The 12,934-nt window shown below is 43.7% G+C and overlaps 1 protein-coding gene across 5 annotated transcripts in view; it reads right to left on the bottom strand.

Moving 5' to 3' along the window:
• Nucleotides 1–12,934, bottom strand: part of spg21 (SPG21 abhydrolase domain containing, maspardin) — a 157,844-nt gene that overhangs the window by 42,603 nt on the left and 102,307 nt on the right. For 4 of the 5 annotated variants that reach the window (XM_060852797.1, XM_060852796.1, XM_060852799.1 and 1 more), the window contains one exon: nt 6,306–6,413. The exons of the other annotated variant lie outside the window; for it this stretch is intronic. In XM_060852797.1, coding sequence (XP_060708780.1) covers nt 6,306–6,413 — 108 coding nt within the window. The remainder of the gene's footprint in view (nt 1–6,305; nt 6,414–12,934) is intronic. 5 annotated transcript variants of the gene reach the window in all.

Here is a 12,934-nt window from a genome sequence, read left to right as displayed (position 1 = left end):
TTTATAAAATCATGAAGGATATTCTAGACAGGATGGATAGAGACAAGCTTTTTCCCAGGGTGAAGAATTCAATAACGAAAAGGTCACACTTTCAAGGTGAGAGGTGGCACGTTTAAGGGGGATACAAGCGGCAATTACTTCACACAGAGGGTGGTGGGCGTTTGGAACGCGCTGCCAGCAGAGGTGGTAGAGGAAGGCACAGTAGATTCATTTAAGATGTGTCTGGATAAATGCATGAGGAGGTGGGGAGTAGAGGGATACAGATGCTTAGAAATTGACCGACAGGTTTAGGCTGTACATTTGGATCAGCCCAGGCTTGGAGGGCTGGAGGGCATGTTCCTGGGTTGTAAATTTTCTTTGTTCTTTGTCATTTATCGCATCCATTGCTCCTGATGCAGTCTTTTCTACACTGGGGAGACTGGATGCCTTCTCGCAGAGCGCTTCAAAGAATATCGCGACACGCACCAATCAACCTTACCGTCCTGTGGCCGTACAACTCCCCTCCCACTCTGCCAAGGACATGCAGGCCCTGGGCCTCCTCCATCACCACCCAGTGCCTGGAGGAAGAACTTATCTTCCGCCTTGGGATCCTCCAACCCCATGGCATCAATGTGGATTTTATCATTTTCCTCATTTCCCCTCCTGCCACCTTACCCCAGTTCCAACCTTCCAGCTCAGCACCATCCTCATGAACTGTCCCATCTGTCCATCTTCCTTCCCACCTATCCGCTCAACTCTCCCTCCGACCTATCACCTTCATCCCACCCTCCCCTCCAACCTATCACCTTTACCCCACCATCTAATTTATCTCTCCACCCCTAAGGCTCCCAGCCTCATTCCTGATGAAGGGATTTTGCCTGAAAAGTCAATTTTCCTGCTTTCAGATGCTGCCTGACCTGTGCTTTTCAAGCACACACTCTGGGCTCTAATCTCCAGCATCTGCAGTACTCACTTTCGCCTCCAGAGAAATTGGACTGTCAGGATTCAGAATTGGCTGGTCCATAGAAGACAGAAGGTGGTAGTAGATGGGAAGTATTCAACCTGCAGCTTGGTCACAAGTGGTTTTCCACAGGGACATCTGCTCTGTGAGCTTTAGAAGTGATTTGGATGAGGAAGTGGAAGAATGGGTTAGTACGTTTGCCGATGACACAAAGGTTGGTGGAGTAGTGGATAGTGTGGAAGGCTGTTGTAGGTTGCAATGGGACATTGGTAGGATGCAGAGTGAGGCTAAGTAGTGGTAGATGTGGTTCAATATGGAAACGTATGAAGTGATTTATTCTAGAAAGTCAAATTTGAATTCAGATTACAGGGTGAAAGGCATGATTCTTGCCAGTGTGGAGGACCAGAGGTCCTTGGGGTCGATCTCCATAGAACCCTCAAAGTTGCCACCTAAGTTGATAGGGTTGTAAAGAAAGCATACGGTGTTTTGACTTTCATTAGCAGGAGGACTGAATTTAAGAGCCACGAGGATTAGATTAGATTAGATTCCAGCGACCAGAACTGTACACAATAATCCAAGTGTTGTTGTACCAGAGTTTTGTACAGCTGCAACATGGCCTCATGGCTTCAATACTCAATCCCTCTACCTATAAAAGCTGACACACAACCTGGTGGCAACTTTCAGGGATCTAGTACACGGGCACCGAGGTCTTTCTGCTCATCCGCACTACCAAGAATCTTACCATTAGTCCAGTACTCTGATTTCCTGTTACTCTTTCCAAAGTGAATCACCTCATGCTTTCCCGCATTAAACTCCATTTGCTATGTCTCCGCAGCTGCAGCTTATCGATGTTCCTCTGTAAACTGCAACAGCCTTTGTCACTGTCCACAATTCCACTGACCTTACTGTCATCCGCAAATTTTCTAACCCTTTTGCACCCTTATCCAGGTCATTTAAAGGCGGCATGGTGACACAGTGGTTAGCACTGCTGCCTCACAGCCCCAGAGATCCAGGTTCAAATCCTGCCTCAGGCAACTGTCTGTGTGGAGTTTGCATATTCTCCCAGTGTCTGCGTGGGTTTCTTCCGGGTGCTAAATTGCCTGTGGTGTTAAATGAAGGGGTAAATGTAGGGAAATAGGTCTGGGTGGGTTGCTCTTCGGAGGGTCGGTGTGGACTTGTTGGGCCGATGGGCCCGTTTCCACACTGTAAGTAATCTAATCTAAAAATTACAAACAGCAGTGGCCCCAAAACAGATCCTTGCAGTAACACCTCTGGTAACCGATCTCCGGGATGAACGTTTCCCATCAACAACTACTTTTCAGCTAGCCAATTTCTGATCTAAAACACTAGTGGGCGGCACAGTGGTTAGCTGCCTCACAGCGCCTGAGACCCGGGTTCATTTCCCGACTCAGGCGACTGACTGTGTGGAGTTTGCACGTTCTCCCCGTGTCTGCGTGGGTTTCCTTCGGGTGCTCCGGTTTCCTCCCACAGTCCAAAGATGTGCGGGTCAGGTGAATTGGCCATGCTAAATTGCCCGTAGTGTTAGGTAAGGGGTAAATGTAGGGGTATGGTGGGTTGCGCTTCGGCGGGTCGGTGTGGACTTGTTGGGCCGAAGGGCCTGTTTGCACACTAAGTAATCTAATCTAATCTAAAAAAAAATCACCCTCATTGCCTCTGTATTTTGTGTAATAGACTACCATGGGGAACTTTAGCAAATGCTTTACTGAAATCCACATCTGCCACATCAACTGCTTTACCCTCATCTACCTGTTTAGTCATCTCAAAAAACTCTAAGGTTTTGTGAGGCACGACCCACTCTTCTCAAAACAATATAGACTACCCCTAATCAAATTATTCCTTCCTAAATGATTGTAAATCCTATCTCTTATAATCTTTTTCAACACTGAAGGAAGGCTGTATCGTTATCAGGGTTGTCTCTACTCCCCTTCTTGAACAAGGGAACATTTGCTTTCCTTCATATTTCTGGCACTATTCCTGTAGACAATGATGACAAAGATCAAAGCCAATGGTTCCTCAACCTCCTCCTTAGCTTCCCAGAGAATCCTAGGAAAAGCCCCATCCACCCAGGAGACTTATATATTTTCACACTTTCCAGAATTGTTAACACTTCCGCCATATAAACCTCAATCCCATCTAGTCTAATAACCTGTATCTCAGATATTGTCTTTTTCCAGTTTGAACACTGACAAGAAATATTATTTTCGCTCCTCTCCCATCTCCTCAGACACACACACAATTTCCCACTGCTGTCCTTGATTGGCTCTGATCTTACACTCGTCATCTACGACCTTGGGGGAAGGTTTAAGTTGGGTACGGGCAAATTACATCCGTATTAGGCAGAAGCTAGTGAGTGTTCATTGGGAGGAGCTGTTATTGAGCAAGTCAATATTCGACACATGGGAGTTCAGAGTAAAGACCTCTTTGTCAGAGTTCAGGACCAGCATCTTCCATTAAGGAGAAAGAATAGCAAAGTAACGAGGGAGGCTGTGAATTTAGTCACAGGAAGAAAAAAGCATATGTAAGGTTTAGGAAGCTAAAATCAGACAGGGCTCATGAGGAATATAAAAAAAGCAGGAAAGAACTCAAATCAGGGAATTAGGAGAGCAAGAAGGGGCCATGAAATGACCATGTCAAGTACGGTTAAAGAGAATCCCAAGGCATTCTATACATACGTAGAACAGTACAGGCACTTTGGCCCTTGATGTTGTGCCAACCTTTTATCCTACTCTAAGATCAAACTAACCTTCAGACCCTTCATTTCACTGTCATTCCATGAATTGTGCCTATCCAAGCGTCACTTAAATTTCCTGAATGTGTCTATCTCTACTCTGCTGGCAGTGCATTCCACGTGTCCTACACTCTGTGTAAAGAACTGACCTCAGACATCTCTCCTAAAGCTTCCACCAATCACCTTAAAATTATGCACCCACGCAATAGCCATTTCCGCCCTGGGAAAATGTCACTGGCTATCCACTCTCTATGCCTCTCATCATCTTGCACAACTCTACGAACTCACCTCTCCTCCTCCTTCAGTCCAAAGAGAACAGCTCTAGCCCCCTCAGCCTTTCTTCATAAGACATGTCCTCCAGTCCAGACAGCATCTCGTAAATCTTCTCTGCACCCTCTCTAAAGGTTTCACACAACTAGAACGCTACACAATATTCCAAATGTGATTTAACCAGGGCTTTATAGATTCCCTACAGTGCGGAAACAGGCCCTTTGGCCCAAAAAGTCTACACCGACCCTCTAAAGAGTAACCCACACAGACCCATTTCCCTCTGACTAATGCACCTAATACTATGGGCAATTTAGCATGGTCAATTCACCTGACCTGCACATCTTTGGACTGTGGGAGGAAACCGGAGCACCCGGAGAAAACCCATGCAGGCAAGATGGAGAATGTGCAAACTCTACACAGACAGTCGCCGGAGGCTGGAATTGAACCTGGGACCCTGGTGCTGTGAGGCAGCAGTGTTAATCTGTGAGGTCTTATGAGGAAAGGCTGAGGGACTTGAGGCTGTTTTCTTTAGAGAGAATAAGGTTGAGAAGAGACTTAATAGAGACATACAAGATGATCAGAGGATTAGATAGGGCGGACAGTGAGAGCCTTTTTCCTCGGATGGTGATGGCTTACACAAGTGGACAGGTAGTAAGGGAAGGAACACCCTGCCTGCAACAGTAGTAGACTCGCCAACTTTTAAGGGCATTTAAATGGTCATTTGATCAACATATGGATGATAATGGAATAATGTAGGTTAGGTGGGCTTCAGATTGGTTCACAGGTTGGCTTGTACTGTGCTTAGTGTTCCATGTTCTATGTCCTGATATATTGAATTGTTTTCAAGTTGGAGGGATGTATATGGCAATATGTCCACCTGTCACCCCATTTTCATCAGTTAATGACTTTCTATCCAAGACATTATTTCAATACTTGAATCTATTGTAAACAAGTCAGCAACAGAGCAACATGCACAGCATGGTAAAACAGGAAGACACATTGCAGGCACCATTTGATGCATGGAAATCCAAACTGATGAATCCTTGTAAGCTGAAGCAGGCGGTATAAATTTAAATGGTATAAATTAATAAGTATGATTTTAAAAAGTCTAACAGAATCATTCATACACACAGATTTGTAAAGTTGGCAGGATAAGGCTAAAAATATGCTTGAGAAAACAGGACAATTGTGTTGACAAAGGTAGAGAGCACAAGTTATGCATAATCAATGTTTAAAAAAAACACTAGTTAGGTATCAGTTGGAATACCACATCTAATTTTGGACACCACACTATGTTAAGTTAAGCTACTCCATTTGCTACATTGGGCGGCACGGTGGCACAGTGGTTAGCACTGCTGTCTCACAGCGCCTGAGACCCGGGTTCAATTCCCGACTCAGGCGACTGTCTGTGTGGAGTTTGCACGTGGGTTTCCTCCGGGTGCTCTGGTTTCCTCCCACAGTCCAAAGATGTGCAGGTCAGGTGAATTGGCCATGCTAAATTGCCCATAGTGTTAGGTAAGGGGTATATGTAGGGGTATGGGTGGGATGCGCTTCGGCGGGTCGGTGTGGACTTGTTGGGCCGAAGGGCCTGTTTCCACACTGTAAGTAATCTAATCTAAACTATAGGGAAGGTTATCAAGCCATGACAGAGGGCACAAAGAAGATTTATTAGATTGGTACCAGGCAAACAATGCTTCAGTCATATGGAAAAGATGGGGGTCTCTTTGGAGTAGAGGAAGCAATGGAGATTTCATAAAGGTATTTTAAATCATCAAGTATTTTGATAAAGCAGGTACTGGAATCATGGTTGGTTAATGGAGACAGAATTTCACCCTATTGACAAAAAAGCCAAGAGGGAGACTGGAACATTTTTCTGTAGCAATTTATGATTCAGAATACATTACTTTGAAGAGGTTCTGGAAGCAGATTTAATAGTAACTTACGAATGGAAATTGAACAAATATTTGAAAGAAGAAATTCTCAGGGCTCTGGGCTAAAAAGGCAAGAGTGGGTCAGACCGAATCATTTTTTAATATAATAACATACAAATATGGACAGAATGGTTCCCTTCTGTGCTTTATGAATAAACATAAGGGAGGGCTCCAAATTATTACAGGAAGTTTAAATAAATTGCAGATTTAAGTGAAGAATCGAAACAGCTTCAGGCTTGAAGAAGAAAAATATGAAGTAACTTCATTTGGGAAGGGGAAAAATGTAAACCATGATTGAGAAAACTAAAACATATCGAATTTTCAGATTAATCAGTTTATTCATCAACAAATATTTAACTTCATGAGGTTGAAGAGAGTTCTTGGATACAGAAAATCAACATAAACACATACTTACATCCATTATGGTTACAGGAACTTCTTTGATCTTGTGAGGCTCTACATAGGAATTCTGGCAGTTTAAAGTGAGACGAGAGGCCAACTCACCCTGCCCTAAACTCTCCAACTGTCATTCCACACAAAAGAGAGAAATTAGAATTCATGAAATAATAATATAAAATAAGGCTAAAGGAACTGGAGTTCAAATTTAGAATTCTTTAAGCATGTCGCATTACATGCTAATGGTCAATTGATGGCTTGTTATAAAACATTAGAGCAGTTAGGTCACAGGGTCATAGAGGTCAACAACACAGAAAAGCTCTTTGGTCCATCAAGTCTGCGCTGGTTATAAACGAGCACCTAACTATTCTCATTCCATTTGCCAGTATTTGGCCCATAGCCTTATATGGCCCTTGATGTTGCGCTGTGGAACCAACCTGAAACCGACCTATTCGACACCATTCCACTTTCATCCATGTTTATCCAATGACCATTTAAATGCCCTTAAAGAGGACGAGTCTACTATTGTTGCAGACAGGGGATTTCACGCTCCTATTATTCTTAGCAAAGAAACTACCTCTGACATCTGTCCTATATCTATCACCCCTCAATTTAAAGCTATATTCCCATGTGCTAGCCATCACCATCTGAGGAAAAAGGTTGTCACGGTCCACCCTATCTAACCCTCTGATTATCTTATATGTCCCTATTAAATCACCTCTCAACCATCTTGTCTCGAATGAAAACAGCCTTAAAGTTCCCCAGATTTTCCTCATAAAACCTCCCCTCCATAGCAGACAACATCCTAGTACGTCTCCTGTGAATCCTTTCCAAAGCTTCCACATCCTTCCTATAATGCAATGGCCAGAACAGTATGCAATACTCGAACTGCCGCCGCACTAGAGTTTGTACAGCTGCAGAGTGACCTTGTTGTTCCAAAACTCAATCCCTCTACCATTAAAAGCTAACACACCGTATGCCTTCTTAACAACCCTATCACCCTGAACAGCAACTATCAGGGATCTATTCACATGGACACCGAGATCTCTCTGCTCATCTACACTACGAAGAATCTTACCATTAGCCCAGAACTCTTTATTCCTCTTGCGCCTTCAAAAGTGATTCATCTCACACTCTTCCACAGTAAACTCCACATTTGCCACCTGTCAGTCCAGCTATGCAGCTTATCTATGTCCTTTTGTAATCTGCAACATCCTTCCGCACCGTTCACAATTCCATCCACCTTACTATCATCCGCAAATTTGCTAGTCAAGATTAGAGTGGTGCTAGAAAAGCACAGCAGGTCAGGCAGCATTCGAAGAGCAGGAAAATCAACGTTTCGGGCAAAAACCCAAAACGTTGATTTTCCTGCTCCTCGTATGCTGCCTGACCTGCTGTGCTTTTCTAGCACCACTCTAATCTTGACTAGCAAATTTGCGGATGATGGTGTCCATGTACTCAGATCTCTGAAAGTTGCCACCCAGGTAAATAGTGCTGTGAAGAAGGCAAATGGCGTACTTGCTTTTATTGGTAGAGGAGTTGAGTTCCGGAGTCCTGAGGCCATGTTGCAGTTGTATAAGACTCTGGTGCGGCCACATCTGGAGTATTGTGTGCAGTTTTGGTCGCCATACTATAGGAAGGATGTGAAGGCACTGGAACGGGTGCAGAGGAGGTTTACCAGGATGCTGCCTGGTATGGTAGGAAGATCGTATGAGGAAAGGCTGAGGCACTTGGGGCTGTTCTCATTGGAGAAAAGAAGGTTTAGGGGTGACTTGATAGAGGTGTACATGATGATTAGGGGTTTAGATAGGGTTGACCACGAGAACCTTTTCCACGTATGGAGTCAGATATTACGAGGTGGCATAGCTTTAAATTAAGGGGTGGGAGGTATAGGACAGATGTTAGGGGTAGATTCTTTACTCAGCGAATCGTGAGTTCATGGAATGCCCTACCAGTAACAGTGGTGGACTCTCCCTCTTTATGTAAACGGGCATTGGATAGGCATATGGAGGATAGTGGGCTAGTGTAGGATAGGTGGGCTTGGATCGGCGCAACATCAAGGGCCGAAGGGCCTGTAGTGCGCTGTATTTTTTCTATGTTCTATCTTGGTAAATTTCCTTTGCATGAGGCATTAACCAGAATCACTGATGTAAAGAACTCCATAATTCAGACAGCTCTTCATGCACATTGGTTAGCATCCTTGCCACTGAGCCAGAGGATCCAGGTCGAAATTCCAGCCTTGGACCAGATGCCAAAGGAGATGAAGTTATAACCTGTTCAAGCAGGCCAAGCATAATTTAGAAAATGCTTCCAATGTGTGCTAATGGCAGGACACAAAATAAGAAAAATTCCCCATCAGCCAATGTGATGGAAATAACACTGGAAACTCTCCCAGATGACAAGATATAAAAATTAGGTTTAGGGTCAACTCAGACTCCTATATATTTTTATGATGCTACACATTGGATATTCAACTATACAGCCAACACCAAGCATGAAGGAGCAGCACTCTGAAAGTTAGTGTTTCCAATTTAACCTGTTGGACCATAACTTGTTGTGTGATTTTTAACCATGTATATAATAGCTTTCTAAGCCATCATTCGATGATATGAAACTGAAATACAGATGCGATTTAACATTTTGAATTTTCAAAAAAGAACTGACCAGATTTTTAAAAAACAAGCAATTTATTATCCTGAAGGTGTCAAGATCAAACAAAAGGTGACAGACATGTTGAGTGCTCTGCCACAAAAAGCAGTATTAAGTTAAGTTAAAAACTGAAATAAATAGATTACTGGTAAACAATAGCATAAAAAACAAACTTAATTGATACCAGTATAAGTTAAGACACAGACTAGCCACGATCACAATGCATGAACATAATAAATAGGAGAACAAAGAACGATTACAGCACAGCAACAGGCTCTTCGGCCCCCCAAGCCTCCAAATATCCAGATCCTCTATCTAAACCTGTTGCCTATTTTCGAAGGGTCTTATTCCTCTGCTCCCTGCCCATTCACATATCTGTCTAGATACATCTGGACGCATTCACACCCTCCTCTACTATCTCCACTGGCAATGTGTTCCAGGCATCCACCTGGAACTTTTCACGCATAGCTCCCTTGAAGTTTTTCCCTCTCACCTTGAACTTGTGACCCCGAGTAACTTAGTCCCCCACTTTGCGAAAAAGCTTCTTGCTATCCACCCTGTCTATACCTCTCATGATTTTGTAGGCCTCAATCAGGTCCCCCCTCAACCTCTGTCTTTCTAATGAAAATAATCCTAATCTGCTCAACCTCTCCTCAGCTAGCACCCTCCATATCCGACAACATGGGATAGTTTGTTTTTTATGCTATTGTTTACCAGTAATCTATTTATTTCAGTTTTTAACTTAACTTAATACTGCTTTTTGTGGCAGAGCACTCAACATGTCTGTCACCTTTTGTTTGATCTTGACACCGTGGGCGGCACGGTGGCACAGTGGTTAGCACTGCTGCCTCACAGCGCCTGTAGACCCGGGTTCGATTCCCGACTCAGGCGACTGACTGTGTGGAGTTTGCACGTTCTCCCCGTGTCTGCGTGGGTTTCCTCCGGGTGCTCCGGTTTCCTCCCACGCTCCAAAGATGTGCGGGTCAGGTGAATTGGTCAAGCTAAATTGCCCGTAGTGTTAGGTAAGGGGTAAATGTAGGGGTATGGGTGGGTTGCGCTTCGGCGGGTCGGTGTGGGCTTGTTGGGCCGAAGGGCCTGTTTCCACACTGTAAGTCTAATCTAGTCTAATCTAATCTAATCCACTCTGAACATCAACTGCATCATCTCCAAAGCATCCACATCCTTTTGGTAATGTAGGGACAAAAAGTGTACCCAGTATTCCAAACGCGGCAGAACCAAAGTCCTATACAACCATAACATGACCTGCCAACTCTTGCATTCAATACCTCATTCAAAGAAGAAAAGCATGCCATATGCCTTCTTGACCACCCTATTGACCTGCATTGCCACCTTCAGGGTGCAATTGACCTAAACATCCAGATCTCTCTGCACATAAATTTTCCCAGGACTTTTTCATTTACTGTGTAGTTCGCTCTTGAACTGGGTCTTACAAAATGCATCACTTTGCATTTGTCCAGATTGAACTCCAACTGCCATTTCTCTACCCAACTCTCCCATTTATATTCTGCTATATTCCCTGACAATCCCCTTCACTATCTGCTACTCCACCAATCTGTGTCATCTGCAAACTTGCTAAAGGGACGACCTGTATATTCCTCCAGATCATTTATATGCATCGCAAACAACAGTAGTCTTAATATGGTCACAGAACTCCATTTTGAGAAACTTGTATCCACTGGGACTGCCAATTCTCTATCCATCTAGCTAGTAGACTTAGACCCCATGCAACTTCACACACTATCAGGCTACCATGGGGAACCTTACAGTAGCGAAGATTAGGACATCAACAGACCCCGTCCACGCCGACCAGCCATCCCTACCCAATCTAGTCCCACCTGCCAGCACCCAGCCCATATCCCTCTAAACCCTTCCTATTCATCTACCCATCCAAATGCCTCTTAAATGCTGCAATTGTACCAGCCTCCACCACATCCTCTGGCAGCTCATTCCATACACGTACCACTCTCTGCGTGAAAAAGTTGCCCCTTGGGTCTCTTTTATATCTTTCTCCTCTCACCCTAAACCTATGCCCTCTGGTTCTGGACTCCCCGATCTCAGAGAAAAGACTTTTTTGCACCCTCTTCAAAGCCTCTGTGTCTTTCCTATAGTAGGGCAACCAGAACTGGACACAGTATTCCAAGTGTGGTCTCACCAGGGACATGTAGAGCTGTAGCAAAACCTCACGACTCAAACTCGATACCCCTGTTAATGAAGCCAAAACACCATATGCTTTCTTAACAACCCTCATCAAACGACTTTGTCACCACCAAATAAAGTTGGCAAGACATGACCTTCCCTGAACACGACCATGTTGCCTATCACTGATACCCATTTTCTTGCAAGTGGGTATATAGCCTATCTCTCAGTATCTTCTCCAGCAGTTTCCCTACCACTGACATCAGGCTCACTGGTCTATAATCCTCTGCTATTCTTCTTAAATAAGGGGATAATATTAGCAATTCTCCAGTACTCTGGGACCTCACCAATGTTCAAGGATGCTGCATAGATATCTGTTAACGTCCCATCATGTCCCTCTCCTCGGTGAATACTGAAATAAAAGTACTCATCAAGAATTTCACCCATTTTCTCTGACTCTATGCATAACATTCCCCCTTTGTCCTCGAGTGAGTTGGGAGGTCATTTTACAGCTGTATAGGACATTGGTTAGGCCACTGTTTTGGAATATTGTGCGCAATTTTGGTCTCTTTCCTATCGGAATGATGTTATGAAACTTGAAAAGGTTCAGAAAAGATTTACAAGGATGTTGCCAGGGTTGGAGGATTTGAGCTCTTGGGAGAAGTTGAATAGCCTTGGGCTGTTTTCCCTGGAAAGTTGGAGGCTGAGAGATGACGCATTACAGCTGTGCTGAGGGAGGATAATCCTGGAAATACATCCACGAAGTTATTTGGGTGGAACTGAGAAATAAGAAAGGGATGATCACCTTATTGGGATTGTATTATAGACCCCCCCCAATAGTCAGAGGAAAATCGAGAAACAAATTTGTAAGGAGATCTCAACTATCTGTAAGAATAATTGGGTAGTTATGGAAGGGGATTTTAACTTTCCAAACATCGACTGGGACTGCCATAGTGTTAAAGGTTTAGATGGAGAGGAATTTCTTAAGTGTGTACAAGACAATTTTCTGATTCAGAATGTGGATATACCTACTAGAGAAGGTGCAAAACTTGACCTACTCTTGGGAAATAAGGCAGTGCAGGTGACTGAGGTGTCAGTGGGGGAGCACTTTGGGGCCAGCAACCATAATTCTATTCATTTAAAAATAGTGATGGAAAAGTATAGACCAGATCTAAAAGTTGAAGCCCCAAGTTGGAGAAAGGCCAATTTTGACAGTATTAGGCAAGAACTTTTGAAAGCTGATTGGAAGCAGATGTTCGCAGGTAAAGGGACTGCTGGAAAATGGGAAGCCTTCAGAAATGAGATAACAAGAATCCAGAGAAAGTATATTCCTGTGAGGGTGAAAGGGAAGGCTGGTAGGTATAGGGAATGCTGGATGACTAAAGAAATTGAGGGTTTGGTTAAGAAAAAGAAGGAAGCATATATCAGGTATAGACAGGATAGTTCGAGTGAATCCTTCGAAGAGTACAAGGAAAGTAGGAGTATATTTAAGAGGGAAATCAGGAGGGCAAAACAGGGACATGAGATAGCTTTGGCAAATAGAATTAAGGAGAATCCAAAGGGTTTTTTCAAATATATTAAGGACAAAAGGGTAACTAGGGAAAGAATAGGGCCACTTAAAGATCAGCAAGGCAGCCTTTGTGTGGAGCCACATTAAATGGGGGAGATACTAAATGAATATTTTGCATCAGTATTTACTGTGGAAAAGGATATGGAAGATATAGACTGTAGAAAATAGATGGTGACATCTTGCAAAATGTCCAGATTACAGAAGAGGAAGTGCTGGATGTCTTGAAACAGTTAAAAGTGGATAAATCCCCAGGATCTGATCAGATGTACCAG

Source organism: Hemiscyllium ocellatum, chromosome 39, assembly GCF_020745735.1.
Source record: "Hemiscyllium ocellatum isolate sHemOce1 chromosome 39, sHemOce1.pat.X.cur, whole genome shotgun sequence".
Taxonomy (NCBI): Eukaryota; Metazoa; Chordata; class Chondrichthyes; order Orectolobiformes; family Hemiscylliidae; genus Hemiscyllium; species Hemiscyllium ocellatum.
Note: the sequence above shows the minus strand (reverse complement) of the source record. Positions and strands in the feature narration are given on the sequence as shown.